The sequence below is a fragment of the Ixodes scapularis genome, unplaced genomic scaffold (genome assembly GCF_016920785.2).
Source record: "Ixodes scapularis isolate PalLabHiFi unplaced genomic scaffold, ASM1692078v2 PGA_scaffold3__209_contigs__length_174095766, whole genome shotgun sequence".
Classification (NCBI taxonomy): Eukaryota; Metazoa; Arthropoda; class Arachnida; order Ixodida; family Ixodidae; genus Ixodes; species Ixodes scapularis.
The window spans coordinates 12,741,671-12,769,302 of NW_024609868.1; the positions used below are offsets into that span (position 1 = coordinate 12,741,671).

General features: G+C 41.1%; 1 protein-coding gene across 1 annotated transcript; it reads right to left on the bottom strand.

The window, feature by feature from the left end:
• Positions 1-11,138: 11,138 nt before the first annotated feature.
• On the bottom strand, positions 11,139-25,400 carry LOC8038902 (cytochrome P450 4V2-like). The gene is made up of 8 exons (XM_042292567.1): positions 25,314-25,400; positions 23,732-23,817; positions 16,333-16,459; positions 15,583-15,735; positions 14,595-14,768; positions 14,429-14,495; positions 12,959-13,132; positions 11,139-11,308 (listed from the first exon to the last, which is right to left on the bottom strand). Exons 1-8 carry the CDS (start codon positions 25,398-25,400, stop codon positions 11,139-11,141), a joined length of 1,038 nt encoding a protein of 345 aa, XP_042148501.1.
• Positions 25,401-27,632: the final 2,232 nt, after the last annotated feature.

A 27,632-nucleotide genomic window follows, 5' to 3' on the forward strand; every position in this document is an offset into this window, starting at 1 on the left:
TTTACGTTGCTTTTTAAAAACGTAAACAAAAATAAAAACGTATCTTTGAAATCGTAGAGGCGCACAATGCCGGTATGGTTCCTGTATTTTAGTCAAATTAGCACATATTTCACACGGTTGCGGCTAAAATAGAGAACATATAACCAAAATATTACATCTCTCGATTGTGTTTTCTTGTAGTCAACTATTATATCTGAAAGAATTAAAAAAAAAAAAAACATTTGCAAAAATGGGGTTTTTGAGAAAATCGATTTCAAAATTTTAACATTTGTTATTTCTCACAATGTTTACGTAAAGGTGGCGGAGCGGCTCTTCGACAGATCATAATGGTATTATTGTCTATAATGGGCATGTTTTGAACTTATTATAGAGTTAAAGAACAACAATTTCCCTTAAGTACAAAGTAAGGACCTGTCAAAATTGACCGAAAATCGACCTAAACATCAAGTCTGACTTTTTTTTTACAGAAAACTCAAATTTCTAAAACTGTTTGAATGCATCAAGGTATATTCATAGTACCCATTAAATGTGGAGAAAAAGTTAAGATGATCTAGAAAAAAGAGTAGCGGTATCAGAGGCTGTCAAACACGCGACCTGCGACGGCAGGCAAAAATACTAGTTTCTGCCATTGCGGCTTCTACGCTTCGTAACTCGAGAACAAAAAATCTGGGCACCTTGCGGTAGGCGCCCTCCTTCATTTCAGAAATGCCCCCAAAATATACATTTTTTTAGTCAAAATTAAAAATCAGGCCCTTTTAGCCTGACCCATTTCAGATGACAGTGCCTGCTACCCCTCCTCCCCTCCTCCCTCCTGCTCCTCCCCGCTTTTCCCTCCACCTCCTCCTTCCCGGGGTCACGTTACCTCGGGGGGGGGGGTCACGTGACCAGGGGGGTCACGTGACCTTGCGGCTACGCCGACGCCGCTCAAGCCGGAAATGGGCCCCTAAGAGCTGCGCTTTAAAATACGCTGAATTGTAGTCGCGTTAATATGTTTCAGTTTTCTGTTGAAGCGGATCTTTGCAAGAGCGGCCCTGCGTTGGGAGGGGGAGGGGAGCGTGGGTAGGGAGAGGGGAGAAAGACCGCTGGCGCAAAGATGCACTCTGACAGAAATGCGAAACCTAAAGAAAACTCGAGGGTTGGAGCTTGTAAGTCGAAAACTTACACGCTCCAACCCTTTGCTACCCGAATTGCGACGCTTAATAAACAAAACCACTCCTAAACTGAGACGGATTCTTCCGCTCAATTAACACATGGCGATTCTCCAAAAAGCTTCGCAAAGCTAAAATGAACCGTGAAAAAAAAAAAAGAAAACTCTGCTAAGTGTTTTGGGGTTTCTGAGTAGTCGATTTATTTCATGCTCCGGAATAGTGGAGCCATCACTGAAGAAAATTTTAGTCCATTTCAAGCGTCTTAGTGAGCCTGCTACCATCTTGGAGTCACGTGAATCGGCTGTCAATAGATGGCTTCCGTTCTCTGTTCCCCATGATCATCGTCACTGTACACGTGACTCGGAACACGGTGTGAACATTAAGGTGGTATCACAAACCTATTTTTGTTTCATTTCTTAGAAAACAAAAAAGCGAACCTAGGCAATAATGGTTTTCTGTTCTGCATTCTATTAAACACTGAGGTGAAGTACCCCAATTAATGGGCCCAAATCCGCAAATCGTTGCGCAACCCTTTTTTCTATGGGATGTCTTGAGCGAAACTTCCATTCCAGAACGAACCGGAAGAATCGACGTCTGCATATGGAAAGGTGCAACTTTCCTCGAATATGCTTTAAGCAAATCAGTCTTACCGTGTGAAATGTCAAGTGTAGTTCTCTTTGTGTAAAAAATTAGAGTAAAAAATTTGACAAAGTCGACGTTAGCCTCCTTAGCAGACGACCGAGATACAAAAGTCATTAAAGTTTGGGGTCATCTCCCGATAGACACTGCTCGCTGGACCTATCGGGAGATGGTGCCATAAGTTCAAAAACCCCGGTAACTCGGTTGTCTCAAAACGGGCCTAACAAGGACTCTGGCAAGATTTTGTTCTCATTTTTGCCGGAAGAGAACTACGCCTTGAAATATTACACAGAAACACTGACCTTCTCGGTGGATATAGGGGGAGAGATTGAGCTTTGAATGTGCAGGCGACAATATTTCCCTGTTTGTTTTATAGCGGAAGGTCCTCTTGAGACACCCTATACTGCTGTTAAGGTTTCTACACAAACTGTATGGATGAATTTTGAGAGCCCTTTGTTTTGTGACATACACTGACTAATGAGTACTTCATTCCCATTCCCAAATACCACCGCCTTTGAGACAACTTCTTCTGCTAGTAGATGTCCCAAATTTACGCCTAGAACGTTCAAGATTAGACGGCTCCTTTAAGTGCCTATTGCGCAACAATAAATTCACCTATAATGTTATTCAAAACATTTGACTAATAGTTTAAGTTTGTATTTATTTATTTATTTATTTATATTAGTACCCTCAAGGCCCTTGGGCATTGCATAGGAGAGTCGTACAAGACAAATTTAGAATAAAAATAATATACAAACACTTGGTGCCACGCACTAAAAATGTTTAAAAAAATGTAAACAAGTTTAGACATTACATAGCAAGGCAAACAAACAAACAAAATTATTAACATAAATAAGCAGTCACCGCACTTTTAAACAAGTCCAAGGACGGTATGTTCACCAATTGCGCGGGAAGGCGATTCCATGCCTGAAGATGTTGATGAAGGGAATAAAAGTGTTATAATAGGCTGACGCAATGCAATGCGGAATTACGACTTTAAATTGATGATCTACGCGCGGCGAGATAAAAACAGAATTTAACTATAGTTTGTTTTTAGTGAAGTAATAGAATAATAATGTTTATAGAAAATACATAAACGAGATATTTTTCGGTCCAATGAAAGAGCATAAAGTGATAAATTAGTTTTACTAGGTGAGGCACTAGATGTGCGATGATAGTTAGTAAATATAAAACGGGAAACGCCATTCTGTAGGGCTTCAAGATCAGCCACGAGAGTTGAGAGACCTGAATTCCTTATTGCTGCGGTATAGTCTAGTTTAAAACAGACAAGTGTTTTATACATGAGTAGTTTAAGGGAAACTGGTGCTAACCTAAAGTATCTCTTTAGATAACCAAGCATGGAGTTAGTGTTGGCGATCATGTGGTCAGTATACGTTTGCCATGACATGTCAGAAGTGATTTGCACCCGAAGGTACTTGTAGCATGGTACAGTTTCAAGAGGAATTTCAAAAATTAAGTAAATGGAGGATATAGTAATTCGAAGGGAGATTTTTATCGCCTTTCATTTGTCAGTATTAAGGAAAAATTGCCACAAATCGCACCAATCAAGCTAATAGATGATGATACACACAGTGGTAAGTCATTTACGTAAATTAAAAACAACAGGGGCCCCAAACAGACCCTTGCTGTACACGAGAAGTAACAGGTTTCATAAAAGAATTTACGTTCTTAGCATGAGCGAACTGAGAACGATTAGTTAAAAAGCATGTAATCCAAGACAACACGTTTTGATTATATTGCTGTTCTACAGATTTCTCACAAAAAAAAATTACTGTAATTCATACTTTTTTTTTTGCTCAGACGTCACCTCAATTACAATTAGTGTACTTCCAACGAAATTTTTACTAAACTTGTGCTGTATATTACGAGTATAACTCACCTCGACTGCTGCCGGTGTTACCGTCACGACTACGGCCTGGGGCCCATGAAAGAAGGCCACCAAGTCATCTTCTCCGTGAGTCGCCATAGAAGCTTCTAGGAAATTGAAGAACCCTGCAATAATAGGTAGGGATATCATTTAGCTACTAAATAATAAACAATGCGGATCTAGCTTCTAGGTTTTATTCGTTTTATTACCAAGCCAAACCATCATAGGTAATGCTGATCAATCCGCTCTGTAGTTGTCTACAAAAAGTTAGGGCGCCAACGAACTAGTGAAGGTTTAATATTATTTTCAAACAAAAGCCCGAAACTGGGCAAAAGACGAAGGACAACTCAGCACACAAAGTCTTAAGCTTCGGACTTTCTGTGTTGTGTTGTCCTTCATCTTTTACCCAGTCTCGGGCTTTTGTCTAGAATTATGTAGTTGCCTCTAGTTAATATAACCATGTTCGTTTACACTAAAAGTGATCGTAAAGTAAAATTTTCAAATAAGCTTAAGTACCTTATACGCGATAAAAGAACGCTGGGCCACGAAACGTCCACTTCAAGCGTAGCATGGTGAATATGTTTGTCCCTAAAAACAAGGGATGATTACTTGCAATATTTCGTTAGAAACAACCGCTCATGTTTTAGTAAAGCTAAATGCCTGCTAGTTAGAAACCATTAGTTCGCAACAACCCGAGTTGGCACCCATTGATAGTATTCCTAGACATTTCACTCACGGCTCACACTATAAAGACTTGCGTTCTCGGTAAGCAAGGAGTGCATGGGATGTGCACATAAAGAAATTGTAAGTAGCAAATTCCGTATTATTTTTTTTATTTTCTTCTGGGCTTAAAATTGTTTATGTAGCGACAGAAAAGTCTCCAAAGATTTTAAGTGGAAACACAAGTAATCTATTGCGTCGAAATCAAGGATCGTAAAGAACACGTCCATGATTGATCTCTCTGATTGCCTGGCTTAACCGCGGGCACTCTGTCGAAAGGTCAGTGAAGCGGGACATTTGAGTAAGATAAAAACAAACGCCACGCCCTTCTCCGCGACGGCCATCGGACAAGAAAATCCCGGGACTTCAAGAAGGAAAGTACGCGCCAACGTTACTAAATTACTCGGTTGGGAAACTGCCATAGAGACTGCTCTGAAAAAGTGACACCGACCCGTCCTCCGGAACCGAGCTAATGGCGATCACAACGCCGCCATTTTTCCCGCAGCGGCCACTTCAGGAACTGCACGTGACTTCTATTTTGGCTTTAATCGGCCATTACGGAGCCGAAACAGACACGGTAGAAGAGGTTACAGGGGCGCCACCACCGTCTCCGCAGCGGATGCGCCGCGAATTACTACCGAAGCTAAGAAGCACCTAGGTCGGTACGCGATACCTGAAATCACCGCTGGGGCATGGTTGTCTAAAAACAATATTAAGTGTGCCGCAAAACCTTGCAAACTAAGGATTTTAGAAAACATCATGAGCCTTTGTTTTGTACTAAACTCCAATAAAAGTTACTACAAAAAGAGTTTTTTCCCGTTGGTTTCTACGCAAAAACATGCGTCTGAAAGTTCAAGGTGACCACAGTAAAGACAAATGATAAAGGGTGGCGCTGTTGTCGTAGTTAGCTCGGTCTTGGTGGACGCCAGCGGCTCATGTTTCAACGGTGAGTTTCCCAACGGAGGGTTTTAGTAACGTTGGTACGCGCCGACGACAAAGCTATGAACACGAGGTGTTAGAGGAGAGTTACATTAATGACGAGCACACATTTCCCGTCTGTGTGTCGCCCTGTCCTCGTCAGTTATGTAATTCTCCTTTAACGCACTAACTTTACCAGCACACTCCATTTCTACGAGTATGAATACCAACCCTGGAATAATTCTCTCTTTCCATGGAACATTCGGTTTCCGATGATTTCGCGGCACGCCGACTCGTTTACCGTGTTCTGTTGTCTGTAACCACTGGTCCTACTTCTGCTCCACTCGCCCAAATTGATATTTATGCCGTGGCGGCAATTTTTTCTATTTTTAAGTGGTGCATGTTTATGTTGGTCGGGCCTCTCGGTCATTATTCTTAAATATTGATTTGTTTTTAGCGGATTGGATTGGTTCTCTGAGTGCGTCATTCAAGCCCCGGAAGTTTGAACGCCAATGTGACGATACTGAATAGGGCGACGTAGAAAGGGCAACTCCCGTATGGTTCAGTGTGAGATAACCTATATCAGTTTATTCCTGCGCTTGACATTACATGCGCTCTAATGAAGTATACAATGAAACGTAAAACCAACGGGTAGTATCTTTTATTCTTTCGAATAACTTTTAACATCTTACCCCTTATGTTGTGTAGTAATGCAATCGACCTAATGAAAGTGATGAAAAGGACGTCTCGGGGCCTTTGAACACCTACCACACTCAACCTGCGTCATGTGAAAGTGAGCGTCTGCGACAGCAGGGGGTGAAAATGGCACATAATTACTCCAGGAGGAAAAATCTTAGTTAGCTTAAGCTCCAGTGCACTCCCCTTTTGGGTTTGATTCAGCGCTATTATTTAAGGCTGCGGGCGCCCAGCCGCCCAAGAAACCGAAAGGCTAGAAAACGTAGCGGGAACTTCAGAGTTAGCATCCGAATACAACGTCCTGATTGATTTGGATTTAGGGTTACCAGACACTGCAAATCAAACTTAGTTTTTTGCCCCGAAAAATCTGCATTAAAAGCTGCCAGCAATTCATACACTCATCTTGGTGGCTTCCCGTGTGTAACAAATAATGTTGGAAAACGACGCCGTTCCATATCGGTATGCAATTCAAATGTACCTAGATTCGAGTGGTGGGTTGAAAAAAATGCTTTCGCAAAAACCGTCTGCATTCGTTAAGCATCTTTCTTTGATTATAAATAGCTGAATAGTGTTTATACAAACGTGCAATAAATACTTCTGTCGAAGTGTTACGAAAAAAAAAAAAGAAAACTTCTGAACGTATTCTGACTTAAGCAGAAAACGATATCTGGAACACGAAATAAACAAACATCAATCTGACGAAATCAACCTAAATATTGAGGCAACAACTTGTGGGTCACATTTGCTTCGCTAATTTACCACAGTGTGAGCATTTAGTTGAATACCTACTTTCTCACAAACTGCTAGAGAGAGGAAGAGAGAGTAAATGGATACATACTCGCAGCCATACTCAAGTGAGTGTCCATCCAGAATCGCACCACGATCAGTTCCGGCACAAACCAGTATCCTGGACACACTCTCGTCGGCCGCTTCATGTGCCGTAGGACCCAGTACATGCGTATCCAGTGAGCCAAAAGCCTCAAAACAGGAAGAAGGAGCACCAGGGAAACAGTTCCCACGACCAGCCATGCCACTACCGATGTCGCGACGGTTGGCCGGAGTACCGCGTCAAGTGAAGCTGACATCTTCGCAGAATCCATGCCTCGTTTTTGTTTAACGACTTTCTGTCAGCACAAAGGCGGAGGAAAAATTCTTATCTGACTTTCCACTTAATTACAGAGATATTCATTCGAACGCTCAGTAAGATGACGAGTTCGTTTCAATAGCTGCCTGGTCTAGAGATTTGACCCAAAAGGGAAGACATCACTCTAGGTGAATCATAAGATGAATTTCCGAGTCTCTGAGTATCTGCACTAATGTAACTACTGCCAATCGATGTTCACCGCATCGCCTAAAAATAACAAAGCACCTAGTTTAAATCACTGAGAAGCTAAAGTAGTATGCAGAACGTCCATTCGCGACTGAAGGGTGACAACTGCTTTGAATGTATATATACCTGTCTAGCCGCCTTCCAACAAAGTCTGCCCAGAAGCGCCCTCTGAAACCCCCGCATTTGGTCAAGAGCGCCCATCTTCACAGCACCAAGCAGAGCGAAAATCAAAGCGTATCACACACACGCAAAAAAGAAAAGCATAAGCGAGAGAAAAGTTGAAGAACCTGCAGGCAACTTCGAGGGCCTCCTGTGATTATAATCTCGTCTAGTTACTTTTTTGAGTAAATATTTTCTGTCTCGCTAGTTTTGCTAGCATCCTTCCAGCATTTCTATTGGCGATGCTGTCGCCTCCGCTAGAAAGTAATGCGGCCCTGTCGCGTCTCTGGGATTCCCCACTTTGGGATGGGGCGTCGTAAATAGATGCCCTTGAATAATCTTGTTGGGAGAACGCTGATGTGATAAACATATGCAGCCTACCGAGAAAACAGGTTCAAGGTCGGACGAAAGTCATTCGCTAATATTAGAAGTGCCCTCATGAACTTCGGTTTTCTTGTGCTTTTTTTAGTATGTCTTTTTGCTGTGAGTGATTCTCGTTACACGTGAAAGGGCACAATTATGGATGCCCGAATGTTTGTTGCTCTATTCAATCGTTTTGCACTCTAGGATTTTTGTGTCTTGAAATTGGGACGAACCATTCGACACTCTGGCAAATTTTCACATACTGTGAAATGGAAAGCAGTTCACGCGGCGCAAGATTCTTGCGCCTAATTCTGGTTGCCTCTCATTCAAGCAAAACTTGACATTTGCAGTTTTATATTTTTATATCTGCTCTGTCTTGCTTAGAATAATTGGGTTACAAATTTATGAGCAATCATTTCAACATTTTCGACGAAACTGAAAACCGGTGTCTTTGGAAACTCTTTTTGTAACTTTGCGCACATTTATGTTTAGGTAAATGCAACTTTGAAGAGAAACCTCGTATATAGCATCGGCTAAAGGGTGTAATTATGAGTATAGAACAACAAAGTTAACAGCTGTCATACACGGTTTATTAATACAATTACTTTTATAACGCTTATCAACAGTTTCTCACGCGTTCGGAAGTTCAAACGGCTATTCATACAGGACTTCCTTTTTCAAAACTCGAAATAATAATATAATCCTGGCAATGATTATACAAACTTTTGTTTTTTGATACCCTAAGATCGAAAACATAATATCATTGGTAACTTTCTTTCCAAGAATTGTCATTGTTTTTATAGATAAAGGAAAACGACGATCATTATATCTTCACAATTCTTGCTTCGTGGTTTCTTCATCGGTGTTCTTATCGCTGTCGGTGACAATATAGTGCTGTTTGCATTCAACCCGATCGTCAGAAACGTCATTCCACAATTCGTAGGTAAAAATTAGCGAGGTTTTCCTTACCTCCTTTTTTGTGTGTGTAATAAAGATTCCGTATAGCAGAAAACAGGGTAATTCACAACTTGCAGCCGCGAATGTAATGTGAACCCACTGACAAGAAATCAAACGTGTGAAAAGGCCTTCTCCACAAGAACTCTTTTTGTGTCGTTAGCAATCGTGGCTGCTTATCGATATAGTGCACGGACACCTTAATAAACGCCACGTGCTTTGAGCCCTCGGCGCTTTTTTTTTTTAATTATTACTCCGCACCAATGAGAACACCGATAAAAGAATCATAAACATAAAAAAAGACGCCCCTCTCTTTTTTTCTTTTTTTGCTGTTTGTGATTATAAGTGGTTCTTGCTCCCGTGTACGGAAAGAAACCTTTTCTCCGATTGCTGATTCGTGGCAACTTGCCACGTTCAGTCATGATTGCTTGCCACAGTTACGCGTTGACTAAAGTCAGGAAACTTAAAAAATGCTGGGCACGGTTTACGCTTCTAACACTTCTCGCTTTCTGGTTCGTTCATCGACGGTCTTATTGGTTAATGCCGCAGTTCAGTTGGTTTGAGAACGGTATTAATTAAGATATTTGAAACTCGCGATACTCTGCGAGATACCCTAATAGACAACGCCATGCGCTTTTTGAGCTGCCACATACCAAAGTCAATAATAGCTTAAAAAAAGCTATTATTGACTTTGGCATGTGGCAGCTCAAAAAGCGCATGGCGTTCTCTATTACGTTCGCGCTTCTCGCCAATTGTGGTTCGATCGTCGGCGTTAGTATTGTAAATTACTCTAATCTCGTTGAGTATAAAGCAATAATCCGGTGCTCGGAAGTCTCCACTTGCTACGTTTCTGCGGCTCTCCCTGAGCCGCAGTGGGTAGCTGTCACTGCCCCCCCCCCCTAAATTTGGACCCCCCCCCCCCCTAATTTCAACCTGGGAAAATCCCTGCTCAGGGCAGCCGAACACGTCTATACTAATCCACTCCTGATTGGATCTGACAGTTTATAGCTTGGTCTATCGTCCATCATAGGCTGGGAAAACATATACGTAGATAGTAAAAAAAACACAACTAAACCCACGCAAACAAATATAATTTATGTTCTTATTGCTCATCGTGTTGATGCTTTAATGATGCAGCGTTGGAGTCCTTCTTTGATGCTCTCTACAGTAAACATCTTACCACTGCATGACCTTTTTTTATGTACGTAAATTGCTATACCCTAAAACCATTCTCTGTTTGTTTTTGGCGAGTACAGATATAAAGAAAACTTTACAATTTCTTGCCATATCAAATGCCTTTAGAACCATTGCGGAACAGAAATAAGTAAACAAATATATGCCAAATGTAACAACTAAAAGAATAACTTTTTGGAAAAGTGGCCCATGGTAGCATTGTTCTTTTGATCGAGATTTGGCTTAAATCAATAAATTTAGGGACTCAAAAAGCCCGAAGAAGCCACGGTAGTGTCGAATTGAAGTTATTTGTTTAGAGACTGGGTATCTTCTTCACCCCAATTTGTCAAACAAGTGTCAAAGTTAGGCTCCACTGCTGATCGTTTGGCTGTCCTTTGTCACTTTTGGTCTTCACTATTCTTCACTAATGGTTGTTCGGCTATCATGTTGCAACTTTCAGCATAAGTTGCCAAGCAAGTGCAAGATTTATGCTTCAATGATATAGCGTTAACGCACCACGGCTCGAAGCACGTGGAGCGGAAGTTTGAGCAGCGGAACACAAAAATCCTGAGCTCAATCCTCACCCCCGGCCCGTTGCGATCAGGGTGAGCATGGTACCGGCGTGCGGTCGTATATCCGTACTCCATGATTCACGTTAAAACCCGGAAGCATTCAGTCGCGCCGCACTGTTTATGTGAGTCATCCTCAACGTAAACTAGTGTGGTCATACTTTGCGCTGCCTTAACACAAAAGTTTAATAGTTTTTCTAAATCACAGGGTAAATAAATAAGAGCCAAAGGCTACGCACAGCTGTTGACAACACAACCTTGATGAAACACGCTTAACATCTATTTCAAAGTTTCTTTTGACAATTTATTTATTCTTATTTACACTAACTGCGATCAAGTACTTACTCAAAGATAACGTCGTAAATAACCAAACACATCTCCTTGCAGTGGCAGCTAAAACCTAAAAATTCTATGTACAAGAAAAGTTTTTGCATTTGAAAAGCGGCCTTCTTTTCTGCTCCTTACTCACGAAAACTAAAAAAAAAAAGAACATAATTCTTTTTATATTCCTATTTGATGAACTGGGAAATTAAAAAGATTTCATCTTCGAACAAAATCTGACTGTGGTGTCCGTCTTCTCTTCACAAAGTTCGGTTCCTTCGAGTGAGCTTCACATCCAGATTCTGAGATGGCCTTAGAACAATTCCAATCTCCAGCTGGAGTTCACTCTCCGGGAGTTTCGATTCGATTTTGAAGCGCCTCATCACCTGGGCGACCAGCACCTTTGCCTTTAGCACCGCAAACCTCTGACCTGTAAACAAAATAAAATGCGCGTAAGTTTCAGTTTACATTGTTAAATACACCGGAAATATACGCAAATTGTATTTTGACTGCTTGAGATGTAAACTCTGAATTGTTTAATGAACGATGTTGAAGATAGTAAATCTTAAAAGTACCTCCGTAAATAGATTCAATGCATAAAGTGGTTTCACTGTCCCGTTTTGTCTTTTAACACTTATGCATCTTCAAATTAAAGCAGGTTAATAAAAATATAAATATTAAAATATAGAAAAGGATTGGATACATGGCAAGCATACCCGGCAAACGAGATTATTCTGATTAAATAAATCGCTGCTTCAAAATATTTACTGGGGTTAAAGCAAGTGACTGCCTAATTGACCTTGCCAGATTGTTTTTTTCTTTTAAAAGTGTAAATATTTTTTGTTTGCTACAGGTACCCTTTCTTGTTTTCTCTTTATGGTTATAATCTCGTTTTAGTTACTTGTTCTCTAGCACTTCTCTGTCCAAATCAAGCAAAAGACAGAGGTAAGAAAGGCTAGTCATTCCCTCACGCTGGGTGATGAGGAATAGGAAAATAAAGAATTTTCTGCATTTCAACTACTGGCAGAGCGCCACATTCTTCAAAATGCTGAGAAACCGAAACTGAAAAAGATCTACCCTACGAAGATGACCGCGCCACGATTTTAAAAGACCCACAAGCATTGTGGCATATCGACGGTCACAAGGTAAAGTGAGATACCGTCTTCAGCTTACTAATTTAAGGATGTAATCACCAAGCATGCAATGTATTTAGTTTTAATTAAATTTGAAAGCCTTCTGACCTCGAAAACCACAATCGTAAACTCTACTCATGTATGCATAAGAAAATACACTCCGAACTTTGCATGTTTCAAAATTTCCCATTCGATAGCCAGACATTCGATACCAAAGATTATTGTTTTCCCACTTTCCGCTTTGCTATGGATGTACCGTTTGTCAGGATGTATCTGGAACACCGTGCTATCACATGATTTCAACGTTTAGAGGTTTTTTGTTCAGATAGGAGCCCTTCGTCATTTACTGGATATTCAAAAAAGTTGTGAAGAAAATTCATTTTTCGTAGTTATATATTTATAGCAAGATATATCTAGAATTTTTAATTACCACATTATAAAAAAACTAACTAGGTATGTACCGCAGGTGCACAAGAAGTACCGACACTAAAAAAAATAATGTCTGAATTCACTTTCCTGCAGAATACGGAGATAGGCAACCACGAGGAATAGAAAACGAATCAAGTAAATTACGAAGTTTAGAATTTGATTAGATTTGAAAATGTGATATGGTTAGCGACTAGCAGAAAGTGAAACATCATGCTCGTTTTCTAATCGTACGTCATTCACAACGATTAATCCATTGGTCGCAGTGATTAGCCGTTAAATACGTGAACTTAACATACTTTTTAGAGGGTGTTTTTACGGCTTTGCACTTGCTCGTAACAAAATATTTAACGAACCTGAGTCTGATATTGAGAAACTCCTAGGCGCAACTTTGAACCGAAAATTTTAGGGCTGGTGGCACGCGTGAAAATAATTTCAGAGTCCATGAAACATGAGATTTCAATTTGAAAATATCTGAGTTTGAAAAGAGTGGAGATGATGATAACGGCATCACAACTCACCGATACAGTTCCTCTGCCCTCCAAAGAACGGAATGAAGGCGTATTGATGTCTTCCATTGTTTTCCTGGAATCTTTCAGGAACGAAGCTGTTCGGGTCATCGTAGAGCTTCTGGTGTCGTTGCAGAAAGTAGATCATCGTCGTTACTGTAGTTCCCTTGGGAATAAGCTGTTCACCTGGTAACACGACGTGGAATCATTATGCGCACTAATTTCTGGAGTATAATAATTACATACATATGTCATCACACATACGAAGGCGAAAAGTGCTTGGAAGGCGTCTACGACCGTTGTGATTACAGCGTCCAAAAAAGTGGTCTCTCGATTTCCACCTGGTGACGTCATAGGAGTGTCATGCTGTCGCCGGTCGCGATCCTGGCGGTGTCCCAGCAGCAGTGGTGGATCTGGCAGACGTCTGTTCTGCCGCACGTCACTCTCCATTGTGACAGTCCACAGACGCTTCAGCAGTTAGAAGTCGGGACGCCGCGACGACAGCGGCATTCGCGTTCGCTCGGTATTTTTGCCAGCACTTCTACGATCAGTCGCCAGGATTGCGACATCTGACAAGATGACTCTCCGGCTACTGTGACGTCATTTGTTGCCACTTCGGGACTCCGTTCAATGAATGGGCGAGATATGGGGGCTAATTAACACACCAGTGGGAGATACGCTCCAGGCACCGTAGTACTAGATTATTAACGATTAGTGCCTGTGGTGTCTGCAGTCACTTACAGCTTAGCAAACTCAAGGTTTGACTTCTCATTTTCGCGCTTCTCGCTTCAGTATTGAACCTAAAGCGTTCTTATTGGCTAATGCCGAAGTCGGATTAGAACCGGAGCTATTATGAGATGCTTGGAACTCGGCATGCCTGCTTTTTGTAAGCTGTCGCTGAGTAGAGCCACTAAATGAGCTGCGCTTAGAGTATTGGCACTCCGTTCCCCGACATTGTTGTGGGCGCCGCCATTTTGGGGCTTGTGCAGAGCAGACGCAACTGCCGATCGTCTTGATTCTAAAGTGTGACTTCCTCAGCATTATATTTGGTGTTAGGAAGCTCATGTAATATTGATTTGCTCTGTTACGAACTGTTTAAACATTTGTGGAGGACGGAAAAGTGTTTCCTGTGATTTCAGATAGAGCTTCAGATAACTGGCAGCCATAATTTTAAGCCATTATATTTCCAAGTGTCGTTACTCTGAAGCGTAGATTATTTAGTGGCACTATCACTGACTATGCGGAGCGCAAGTTCGTCTGTATTTTTGCAGGGGTTCGGGTGACGTCAGAACGCCGAGCTCTGATTGGCTTTGATGAAAGGATAGTGAGTAGACCTCAAGGCAGCTTTCTCTGAGGTCTACCCACTATCCTTGATTCAGAACAAATGAGAGCTCGGAGTTTTGACGTCAACACAACCCATGGAGAGAAAAAAACCGGGCAAACTTGCGCTTCGTATAGGCTCCACATTTACTTGAAACTTGCCTATTTTCATGTCCTCGTCAATGTAGCGCGCCACGACCGGAACAGAGGGATAAAGCCGCAACGTTTCCTGTAAAGCATCCAGAAGAGTAACATATTAGGTAGTTGAAATGCTTCCAAATGTGCATATGTAGCTTTTCAGGCGATTCGAAGTTCATAGACGTATTACCTTAATCACGCAGTCCAAGTACGGCAGATCCCTGAGGTCATCCAATGTTACTGGACGGTCAACATCATCTCCAAAAACCCTATCTAGTTCTTCGTGCAACTTTTCTTGAACTTCCAGGTGATTTCCGAGAAGGTACAGGCAAAACGCGGCCGCCGAGGCGGTTGTGTCAAATCCCTGCATTGAAGAGCAAAACATTGTGGACTAGTCAGCAGTTCATTCGGTGGAGGTATGAAGTGCGGCATGCATAGTAAGTATCAACATTCAGTTTCCGTTGAGGATATGTCAATAGGCCCGACATGGTAAGAATAAGTTTGGGCACAATAATTTTGGGGGGTCTTTACAATATTTTTTTTATTTAAGTAATTGCACTAGAGGTAATATGCACTATTTCGTTTCCGCTCCAAACACAATTGATTTATTTTTCTGTTATGTTTGAAATAATATTTGCGTCAGCAGTACCCATTGGAAGACAAAATATTAAAGTCTCGATTTCTAAGTCAGCGTTCCAATAAAAAAGATTCCGGATTATAAGGCTGGGAAAAACTTAAGTACAAGGTGGCACACTAAAGTTTAATAAAACATTATTATTCCCTATTAAGGCTATACCTAAAAAGGCTGGAAATATTTTTTAAATGCTGGATGAACGAGTTATGATGTATTTATGGAACAACACATTATTTCTGATACCTTAAGTGCTGCGTTTATAAGCATTTATGTAATATACTTACTCATAGTCCAAAGAACTTGAAACTTGTTTATTATCACAATCCCCAGCCCCCAACCACACACAAACACACGGAAATACTCAACTGAGAAACAGACCTTTTCACGTTATAGTCGAATGATCTCTTTTTAGACCACTTAATGTATTGGCCCTAAAGAGAGCAGATCATGTAAGGCTAAAGGAGAGGGTGACAAATATCTAAGAATTCAATGAGTCACGGTAATCAAGCTGAACCAAGGTGTATAGATGATATTGGAGACTCACAGCACCAATTATTGTAACGGTTTCGTCCAGAATGTCACTCTCAGTAAGCGTTCCGTCTTGCATGTGCATTTGAAGAAGAATGTCCAGGAAGGATCTCATGGAGTTTCTGACATGGCCCTTGTCCATCAGTTCTTCTTTGCGCGCCGTAATTACCTGGGTCCCAACGCAAAAATGAAATGTAAAAATAAGTACTCCCTTATTTTTTCTGATTATGGTTATGAGACATGATTGAAATTACATGGTCAAAAACGATTGAGGTTTATTTTTTGGCTTGTAAGTAACTATGGATCTTCCATGAGTATTTATACGTACAAAAGCTGTACACTTGGTTCAAAATAGTCTAGGTTCAGTATATGTCTCAGGCAGCACCTGCAAATACAAGTACTAAAATAGATTTATATATTAACGCTTTGTAAAAGATACATCGATATCTTAAACCGTTTACTTCTAGTGATGGAAAAGATTCAGTTGCCTTTAAACACTAAAATTTCAAAATATCAAAGCAAGTATTTATAATCGGGAGCATGACTGTTCAAGTATAAAATTGTTCCAGCAGAGGTTCTGACTTTTCAATAAGCGCTTAAGAAAACCAATAAAAGGTTATATTTCCCAGGTTAAGTCTTTTTATGTGATTTGTCTGTCCGTTCTTTCTAATTAGCCTGTCTGTTGCAAGAGTGCAACATAGCAACGTCCATAGTAATCATCAACAAAAAATGGAAGGAAAGTGTTTACCAAAGATTCAATACGTACCTGGCGACAATAGTCTCTTAATATCCGTGATACTCTATGGTGATTCTTGCCCTCGCTGCTTAGTTCGTAGATGAAGTCCCACCAGTAAGCGACGTTGCAAATCCGGGAAACAAATCCGTCACAGAAACTGGGAAAAAAATGTCAGGAGATGTGGTAATTTCTGACAGCATCAGCGGGCCTCATTATTTTATAATCATTTCCAGTCTATGAAAAAAAAACATATTCAAATATTTTGTAAGAGGTAGTGGAATTTACAACCACTCTTTTTTTTTGGGGGGAGGGGAGGGAGGGGAGGCGTGGGATGTATTCGATCGCATTGTTTGTTAGGACACATTAAAATTAATTCGTTTATACGCTTCTAGTGACTGAACACGCATTATACAAAAAGGAGTAAACGCAGCGCATCCTTTACTTAACTTATTTATGAAGTTTGTACAAGCCGTGAATGCCCCACTACAATCTAGCCGACAGAATAATTATCTTATGTAAAACATAAATTACCTTTAAGAAAAAACGTCAACTTAAATTGAATAAAAAAAATTTAATATATTTTTTTTATTATGAGGTTTTCGGTTTCAGAAACTATTTATACACCCTTCCTCTAAATGTGATATGTATACGCCAAACAGTTCGGTTGATATAAAATATTTTCAACCCATTGTGAGACAGTAACAAAGTAAATCAGTTTAAGGTTTGAATGCAAATGTCTCAGTTCCAAGTTTTTAACCAAATTTCATACGAAGGAATATTTTGTTTAAACGTAAAATTATTCTGATACCACAATCAAGATGTTTCTGAACTGAAATTTACTGGGGAATCACGCTATCTACTTTATTTTATTTTAAATTGAAGTCCTCATTAAAAAAACTATGTTTTCAAAACTTTACATAAGACAGATGTGCATCTCATATTTTGAAGTAATAAAACCTCATGAAATATTTACACTTGAGATATAAAAATTAGATAGCCCGAAGTCCTACATTCCACACTTTATTTTAGCAGCCAGAATGGTGCCTAATAGCTTCTCTTGCATATCAAATTTGTCCTAGAGAGCTCAAAGTTGGCACAGTACACCTACATCTGAGGTTAAATTTCCCCTGAAATTTTCATTCCGGTCACTTGAGTAGTTCAAAAGATAAATTTGTAGGCAGTGTCCCCCCTTAAGAAATTGTCGGTAGGAGTGAGTTATCAGACGGTTATTTTAGTTATTCAAATAAGAAATGACGGTGGTCGCTATATCAGCTAAACAAATAGAAACAAGGCATGCGCCCAATTATGCGCATAGATGGTAATGTAGTGAATTTAATGTCGAAGAATGGGGAAGGTGCTGCTACTACTTACATTTGCATTCGTTTTATGTGCCCTTTCTTTTCAAACTCCTCGTCTTCAATGTCGGAGATTCCAAACACCGTTTCTGATTAACAAGAAAACAAGTGGGTTAATTTTTTACCGCCCGCATTGGTTCATATATTATATAATAATCCGCAAATATTCAATCTTATTGGCAATTAAGTTACATATGTCATGACATATTATGAAACACTACTATGCGCCCTTCAGTTAAACTGCGGTAAATAACTCTAGAAGAGCATCCGAATAATAATGAAATTTTCAATTATGATAGCATATATCAGACCCCATACCATAGGAACCTTTCTCTCGATAATTTGACTGAAGCGTGCCGGATAGCCTATATATGTGAGTCTGAATTTGTAGATATAATATGTTCGCAGAGTGTAGAGAAAATACAGAGTGCTTGATTCCTTTGGTTGCACTGAAAGTAAAAAGAACTACACCTCATGCAACCAAACACTGCACATCGGTTGGTTTGGTTGGTTCGTAATCCTCGTTTTATATATGACCTTCAAATCACCATATTAAATCTCCCAAGGTTACTGAAGGGACCATGAAAAGATTTTGAAATCGAATTGAATCCACCGCACGTCGTAAAATGTGTAAAAAGAAAACCAAACCAACAAACAAAAAAACTGAGAGCCCCCAAAAAAAAAACTTTTCGCTATTGAACTTTGAAAAGAAAAGCGGACTCTTTTATACCGGCACCATGACAGAACAACACACGGCATAACAGCACCCGAGAAAACAGCACGGTAAAAACAGCACGCGTCAAAACAGCACAGCGTCAAAACAGTACGGCGACAAAACAGCACGCGTCAAAATAGCACGCGACAAAACAGCACAGCGTCAAAACGGCACAGCGACAGAAGGGCACGTGCCAAAACAGCATGGCGTCAAAACAGCACAGCGTCAGAACAGCCCAGCAATAAAACAGCACAGCGTCAAAACATGACATTGACAATATAACTAGGGTTCGGCGTTTTCGGTTTGTATTATTTGAAATTCCGCGCACTTTTTTCGGGTTCTATTCCAAACAAAAGTTTTCGGTTTGTTGCGGTGAATATTTGTAGACTCAGAAACTTCTCAGTTATATTAGGTTTATTGACGAAAACCGGTATACTAGCGAAAATTCAATAATTAAAATCGCTTGTGTAAAATGTATATTCAGTACCACGTACTGGTCTTCTTATTTGTTGCCGTCTTTGGCAGCCGACGCGACCTATCCTGTAAAATGCACTGGGGCCTTATCGTATCTGACATTATCGTCGTGTGCTCGTATTTGTACACAGGACGAGCCTGAGCTTCAGTACCACTTCGGTCGGAGAGGCAAATATCAAAATGGAGAAATTAGCAAGCATTGTACTCTGTGCGTTTTCCCCCCTTTTCACGACTGCGAGAGGTGATAAATTTGCGTTGACGGCAGAAATGACAATAAAACACTCGTATTTATGTTCTCCTCTAGTAGACGGAAGCTAGGGGTGTTAAACAATGCGCGGCGTTTACGGACGCTCTTGATTTTCGCTGTTTGATTTCACGATTAAACTCTCTTCTTTTAACGAAAAATTCGGCACAAACCTCTATCAGGTGAAAAACCCAGATTTCGTCCTGAGGACCCCTGCGCCCCCGAAGCTTATGTTGAAAGTTGAATCGATCTCGCAGACAAACTGAAAACTGCGAAAGGAAGTTGTCATATGGTCAGTAATGAGTAGGGTGCTGTGTTTTCAGAGTTTAGTTTTCGTCAAGTTCGGAAGGTGCTTTCAGAGTTTATTTTTCGCCGAAAATTCGAAGTTTATCGGAGTTTTTTTTTATTTTTTATTCCAAATTCTCCGAAATTTGGAGCTCAAATTCGCAGTGTTTCTTATTAAAAATAAACAAACAATATCCAAATGTAAACGTATGCTGGACAAAAAAAAACAAAAAAAACGCGATTGTATTAAATAATATTTTCTTCAGGTGGATTTGGCGTTGCTGCCATTACTACTGGCAATACTAATTTGCCCTAGAACAAAAGTGGCACACAAGTGTTATTTCGATAAACGTCGATATTTTAAAATCAATAACCTACTGGAGGTAGTCGCTGGGAAGCCTGTATTTATTCCATGCTATTCCATCAACCTACGGCGCGGCCGCAAGAGATAGGGTGGAAAAGAATGTAATAGAGAAGTTTTTAACTGTCCTCTTTTTCACATTATATAATTTCTATGGTCCATAGCTTTCGCGGTTACAAAAACAAAACCTCTTCTTCCCCTCAGGTACAAATAGTATGACCCAAACCAGAAACATAAACAGTAATTTTTGTCTTGAGCCGATAGTACATTGACCTGTTGTCGTGACCGAAATTCGAAAGATATGTGTGGTGGCATTTTCCCAGGACATTTACTCTACGCGCTGATTAAACCATTAATTGTAAAATATATTTGTGTGTGTGTGTGTGTGAGTGTGTGGGGGGAAGGGGCGGGTGGAGGGATTGGCATATCCAAATTCAGAGTTTGTCAGATACATCCGAAAAGGCAAAACTTTTACCGGCGGGTGTTTTTCGAATTTATCCGAAAACACAAAAACGTAGTTATGAGTCACACCTCCCCCCCCCCCCCCCCCCACACACACACAAACACACATACAACTCCAAACGCTCTGGAAAATTCTGAACTTTTTCAGTTAAGCCTGAATGTAGAAAAATTAATTCGGCGTACTTTTACCGGTTATATTCGCTTTAACCCGAATACGCTGAACCCTAAATATAGCGTTTGAAGTAAAAAAAAATGCACGTGCAATCCCGTCGCCGCCAGCGTACGTTTTTTTTTTTGTTTTTTTTCCCACTAGCTGTTAAATAATGCCATGCAATGACCAACCCTTTTTCTTTACGTTCTGTTTTGTTTTCATAAAACGGTACCTATTACAGCCTTTTTACATGCGTGCTGTTTTTTCGTTGTGCTGTTTTGACGCCGTGCTGTTTTGGCACGAGCTCCTCTGTCGGTGTGCCGTTTTTTACGCCGTGCTGTTTTGTCGCGTGCTATTTTCATGCGTGCTGTTTTGTCGCCGTGCTGTTTTGACGCTGTGCTGTTTTGACGCTTGCTGTTTTGATCGTGCTGTTTTGTCGGGTGCTGTTTTGTCGTGTGCTGTTCGGTCGCGTTCCCTTTTAGACATTCTTTCCTTCAAAAGCTCTCAAAATGTTCTTCTAGAAAGCGTGAAAAAGTATCTCACCCATCAGGACACCAAATGTTGCGGCCCTCACCGGGGCCATAATATTGAAGTAGCCGGAAGCAGAATCATTAATCCCTTCAAGTTTTCTTGCGAAACGTTCCAGTCTTCGACTCATAATGGGAACATAAGAGTCCAGGTTGCGAGCATGGAAGGCTGGATTGATGGTTTTTCTTCTTGGTTTCCACACATTCTTTTCGCTGGAGTGGGAATAAGAAAGCAGCAACATGCGCTTAACTCTTTCTAACAGATAATGTCCTACAAACAGCACCCGGCATTTACACCCGATGGCATGTACATTAACGTAGTTACCATTAGAATGCAATATAAGCATGAAGTCTATAATTATGTATATATAAGAGAGAGTGAAAGAGAAACTTACATCTCTGAAAACAAGCACTTCTGAGTAAACAAATTCAAACCAGGGACTGCCGTTGGTGGTAAAAAGTCTTGTGTAGCGATTGAGGAAAAAACCGGAAGCGTCTCGAGAAGGTCTCGAAACGTTTCCGACTTTTTCCTCGGTCACCCCAGAGGACTTTTTACCGCCAAGGGAAATTCCAAGTTTGATTTCAATTTCAAGCAGTACGAGCGGCGTCGTGACTGAACATGGTGAGCAGAATCTCATCATTCGGATCAGGCTTTAGCGTCCATTCTGCGGCGTCCGCGCGGAATGAATCGCCGCATATCGCATTATTTACGCGGTATGGGGAGTAACGAGCCTCGTTAATTTCGCTGAGGACGCTAAAGTAGTGAGACATTGCGAGGAAATCGTTGAGTCAACAATTCCAGCGCGAAAAAGAGCACTGGGACACGTCGACAGCCACAGTATCTCATTCCACTGGTTTGTTCGTGAACGACGGCGAGCCTCTTGCCGACATCGCGCATGCACGGCGCCGGTGGCGTCCGCTAGGGGCGCTCCGGTTTGTTTGTAAACATCAGTTGTTCTATAAAACCAACCGACTGCGCCATGTGCGCTTAAGACCTGAAGAAGACAGTGCCACTGTCGAAGCAAAACAGCCGTCGGGCCCCTTTCTTATTTTTATTTTTATTTTTTATTATTTATTCTATTTTATATTTAACAACTTAATTTTGTAAGCTCTAGTGTTTAACTTTTACTTTCATTCTGTCATTTTGAGTGTAGTCTCCGCGTATCTAGTGGTCTTGTGTCTAGCTTTACTTCTTCTATTTAACTAATACAACGTTTTTTTGGCAACTTATACCTATTTTTTGTGTGACTTTTTTTTATTCGCCATTAACTTGGTTTTTTTTTATTTTTATCATCCCATGGCTGCTGTGCCTGCGCACCTTACTTTTGCCTATATATCAACGGAAGCATTTGTACCACTATACGCTTCTCATGTTTTTCAAAGTATTTCTAACAAAAATTATTCAGTGGTTTTGGAGTACGCTTACTACGTTTCTAATTGGAACCATATATGTCTATTTTCACTCATTGAAAAGTTAATCAACAACTCTTACTAAATTAATCGCCAGACTGTGACGATGTTTCACCCCTCGATTGTCCGCCAAGCTCAAGAAACATTTAGTGAAGACGGGATTCGCGTAGCACTAAAGAAGTCGTTTTTTAATTATATATACTATACTATATTATATATACTATATACATATATATAAATATATAACCTTAATTATCGTTTCTTTAACCCCCCCCCCCCCCCCTGTAAACCGTACCCTCCAGGCCGTCGCGCCATCCTTATCTTAATGAAGTGTAACAGCAACAATATGTATATAAAGTCACACAAGAAAAGTGGGAAGTGCCGAAAAAAAGTTGTAGTAGTTTACAAGAATAATTAAGGCTAGCTAGCCACAAGACCGCTGGTTACGCGGGGGAAAACAAAAACTTAAAAAACGACGGAATAAAAGTCAAAGTTAAGCACAAGAACTTACAAAAATAAATTGTTAAACAGAAAAAAAAAATCAAGAATAAAAAAATTAATAAAAATAAGAAAGGGGCTAGACGTCCGTCGACGTGTCGACAGTGGCACTGTGGCCCGTTCTGACGAAGACAGGCGTCAAGCCCCTTTCTTACCTTTTTATTTTTTTTTCCATTTCAGAATTTATTTTTGTAAGTTCTTGTTTTTTTAACTTTGACTTTTCTTCCGTCCTTTTTCCAGTTTTTTTTTTCCCCGCGTAACTAGCGTTCTTGTGCCTAGCCTTGATTATTCTTGTTAAGTAATACAACTTTTTTCGGCACTTTCCACATTTCTTGTGCGACTTTTTTCCCCATTGAATGATATTTTTATTTTTTATCGTCCTACGGCTGCTGTGTCTGCGCAACTTCCTTCTGCCTATATATGTATATATAGATTTTTTTTTATACTTGCAGGTTTGTTTTAAAAAAAAGTCATGAAAGCTACACTTATACGGTTTGTGCAGGTGATTTCTACGGCCAGGGTGGCATAGTATAGGGGGCTAGTCGTAGAGACGAGTCAGTTAATTAATTAAAATTCGTTAATTAAATTTCTAAATAATGAAAATAGACATATGGTTCCAATTAGAAACTTGCTAAGCGACCTCGAAAACTACTATATCAGTAAACTTCAGAAAGACTTTGAGCGCGTGAGAAGCGTAGCAGTGCACTAAAGTCACCACTCGTAGAACAGGTACAAGGCTAGAAGTTGCGGAACGCGGATGAAGCACACGCCGCCGCATGGAACGTGGTACGTGCTCGTTATGCTCCAGAATTCCTCCCACTGTTTGTCTCGTCACGTGTACATGTATTATTTCTTGTCTGTGAGCTCTAGAAACGTGACATTAAATGGTGGCAGTTTAGCGTGCATTAATTCTAACTCAATGGAGGTATACTGGAAGAGTATTTTACCTGACTATCAAACCCTTCCCCATTGCAGGCTCCATGAAGTGGTAAATGAATGGCTTGTTGATGTTGTTGCTGCTGTTCACGAGAGCCTGGAGGTTTAAAACGAGACATTGTTTATTCAGAAAAAGATATTTACATTGCGTTTCTGAAATTTTTGACGAAATTCATATCAATCGCGCACAACCGTGCCATTCCGTAACATTAAGCCATCCGGAGCAGTTCTTTTATATGTGGATTATGTACAAATAACTGTTTCTTAACTTTTTTGTGTCACGAAAGTATTATTCATGGGGGTCTATATACGTTTGACCATGGTCAATGTCCAGTTTTTCGTGGTTCTACTTTGGGAGTGTTCATTCTTTTTAAAAAAAAAAAAAAACTTTGTGCACGTAACTGTGAATGGTGTTTTCTTCGTTCAGACAGAGGTCAACTCCCCAATTAATGAGCCAAAATCCGAAAATAGTTGCAAGGTCACTTTAAGAACTCCTGCTATGGTTTCAACGCTAGCTAGGGTGTCCAAAATACCAAGGATCTATCTAGAATTGGCGGTATAAATCGGCGCTTACACTTCGCAATCTACAAGTTTCGTCAAAAGTGTATTCCAGAGGTCAGCTTTATCATGCGAAATTACGAAGCGTAGCTCCCTTTCTGTAAAAATATTGGACCAAACAACTTGCCATGGTCAACGGCGACGCAGACGACTGAGTCGTGTGGCGGGCGCTTTTTCCGCACGTATTGATAGGTGGCGCCGGGAGCAGCGTTGGAAGATGTAGCCGAAAAGCGGAAGAATGTATACGACAGGCTGACGAAACCCGTCCGCACCAAGAGCGCTATATCGAGTCTGGCTATTTCAGACACCCTCAAATAAACCTTTTTTTTTTTACTGCAATGGAAGCTCTTTTTTTTTTTTTTACACTATGTGCACATTTTGCGAGAGTCTCTGTTTTGTAGCGTGCGCTAACTATTGATTTCACTAGTTAATTCGCTTCCAAATATTGCCGCTTTTTACAAACTGCTTCGTCCGGCAGGTGTTCCAAATTTACAACTTGGGTTACACAACCAAAAAAAAGGGCAGGGCGTGTTTGTCCAACCCCCGGTCCTCAGCCCGCGCTAAGGACCGGCTGCGCGGGCTGCGCGCGCACACTCGAGGTCCTGAGTCGCCGAAGTGTCCCGTGCACCAAGAGACACTTCGAGACACCTCGAGACACTTCGAGACACCTCGAGACACCTCGAGACACCTCGAGACACCTCGAGACACTTCGAGACAGTCGAGGTGTTGAACTGAAGCTCCTTCCTGCCGTTCTCACCTTGTCAGTAACTATAAAAGTTTCCATTTTAGGCGGCTCCTTCAAGTGCCGGTAGCGCTACATCAAGAATACACCTGAAATTGCATTTAAAAAATTGCGTAGTAGTGATTATATTACTGCATTAATAGTGAATTATGATTATAATTTTGCTCTACAGCTGGTCCACAAAATATCACTGAGTGGTTAATATTTTTATTGCTCAGACTCGAGCTCGATCACGACTAGTGTATACTTTTAACCTGATTGCTATTAAACGTGCGGTGGATATTATTACTCACCTCAACTGCTGCCGGTGTTACCGTTACGACTATAGCCTGGGGCCCATTGAAGAAAACCACCAGGTCATCTTCTCCGTGAGTCGCCATAGACGCCTCCAGAAAATTGAAGAATCCTTAAAGCATAAGCAGAAACATCCTATGGTAACTATAATAAATTTTAAGGCTGACGTAGGTTCTAGGTTTTCTTCAAACTTCAAAACCATACCACATAACGATGATTTTTCAATTCTTTAGTTACCTCTAGTTGATGTAACCACGGCGTTTACACTAAGAGTGATTGCAAATTGAAATATCCAATACGCTGATATACTAATCATGCAATAATTAAGCCGCTGGGCCAGCAAATGTTCACCACGAGCGTAGACTGGCGAAGTAAGATTGTCCCCAACAGCATGGGCGTATTGGTTAGAACATTTACTTAGCAACGACCGGCCACTTGACACTAACAGTAGATGCCTGCTAGTTATAACTTGTAATTAGCAACAGTCACAGCTTGTGAAATTAAATACGGTTCGAAGACTGACGAAGGACGTGCAGATGGAGACAGACTTGCAAAAGTTAGGTTATTTCATTGGAATAACATTTGTAAGTCAGCGCTCAGTCTGTGTTCATCTGCTCGCCCTTCGTCCGTCTTTGTGCTGTTTTTAATTTCACAATTCACAACCAACTCGCTCATGTTTCAACGATACCCAGAGCTTGCGCCCACTGAGAGTATCCCCCCCCCCCTCCCCATTTCACTCTCTCGTTACGGAATTCAGGCTTATGTTCCCAGCAGGAGAAAACCTGGTGTGCAAATGAAAAAAAAATTTATTAAGGATCACATTTAGTAATATATAACTTTATCCTGAGCTCGAAAATGGCTGCTGTGGCGTCAAGCAAGTCAGGAAAGCCTTTCGAGTACAAACAGAAGGAACGGTAAATCGTCGAGGGCAAGCGATCGTAAAGAAATTGGCACGTTTAATTTGCAACTGTTTTGCATATCCGCGCGTACTCGGCTTAAGGGAAACGAAAATTTAAATATTTGATTTCCTTTGGAAATGAGTCGACCATGACAAACAATAACCGTAAATTATAATCGCACGTTTGTATTTTGAGCGACTGGCTACATGTTTCGTTCCAAACGGTGCACATGAGCAAGCGCTCAAAAAGAAGCGATATAAGACCGCGATGCGTCATGGGATATCCCGCGCAAACAAAAACAAAAACAAAAAAAGATTCCTCGCATTCGTGACGTAGCAAGGCTGGCGTGGTTATGAGCTCTGCCGTTGGTGGCGTCGTCAGCGTTGTGATGGTGTCAAAAGCGTCAACGCGTTACAACCGAGCCGTTCGAAGTGCCAGTGGATGACGAGCATTTGAATGGCCGAAGGAGCACGTATACTTCGTTTCAGCTTCGGTCCAGACGCAGCTGATACTACAAGCGCGAGCATGTGGCCCAGAACAGTGCTTGCACTGCACGAGCGCGCGTGTTTGGCAGGGATGCTGAAAGCCCGGAGCTCGCGCTTGTAGCTCTGGCTGCGTCTGGACCGAAGCTGAAACGAAGTCTAGCTTCAACAACACTGTCAACTAAGGGGTGAACGGGATGGGAAAAGCAACTTTTGCCCAATTTTGAGTGACGGACTAATCTTCTAGGGGGAGAATGGCTGTGTCCGGGTACAGAAACGAGGGTCCAAGAAAGAGCAGAGACCCAGCTTTACGTCTTCTTGAACTGTGAGGGGGAAAGCTATGAACGAAAATGTTGAATTCCAAAGGGCGGCGCTGCTCCAATGGAACTTGTTACGTCATGACTACGCAGAAAGTTCTCCAATGTTGCTAGATCACCTCCCAAATAGGCTCCACATGCATCCACCAGGTGCACATTAAAAGATCGTTTAATTAGCTTTAAAATTAGTTTTCTTGTGCCTTTCAGAAAAAAAGACGTATTTTTGACGTTATGCCGCAACATGCAACACATTAAAGCTACAAATATAAGCACTGGAATTTCGTTTCCGTACCCCTTCAAGGGAAAGTAAGGAGAGATATTGGTGCAAGAAAACGGACAATGCATCATGCTCCACAATCTTTTCAGGCGGCCGCAGGTGGGAGTTCCCCGACACTTCACGAAGGACAGTGCGCGACGTCGACGAAACTATATACGATCACCGACTCAGGGATAATTCTGCCTGAGCTTCACACTCTGGTTTCCGATAATCTCACATCTCGCCGACATATTTCCCTCTTTCCTTACCCTGTAGGTTTATCTTTAGAAGCTTTTCGATACTTCCTTCACATTTAATTGTTGCAGGTTTAGGTAGACAACGCGGCTACCCGTCATATCCCGTC

Excerpts from the sequence above, each read along its gene's own strand:
- LOC8038902 (XM_042292567.1), bottom strand. The coding sequence starts at position 25,400 with ATGGCGACTCACGGAGAAGATGACCTGGTGGTTTTCTTCAATGGGCCC. Across the intron at positions 23,818-25,313 it reads TAACACCGGCAGCAGTTGAG|GCTCTCGTGAACAGCAGCAA; the intron begins GTGAGTAATAAT and ends TTAAACCTCCAG. Across the intron at positions 14,769-15,582 it reads CCGTTACAATAATTGGTGCT|GGATTTGACACAACCGCCTC; the intron begins GTGAGTCTCCAA and ends TCTTCAATGCAG.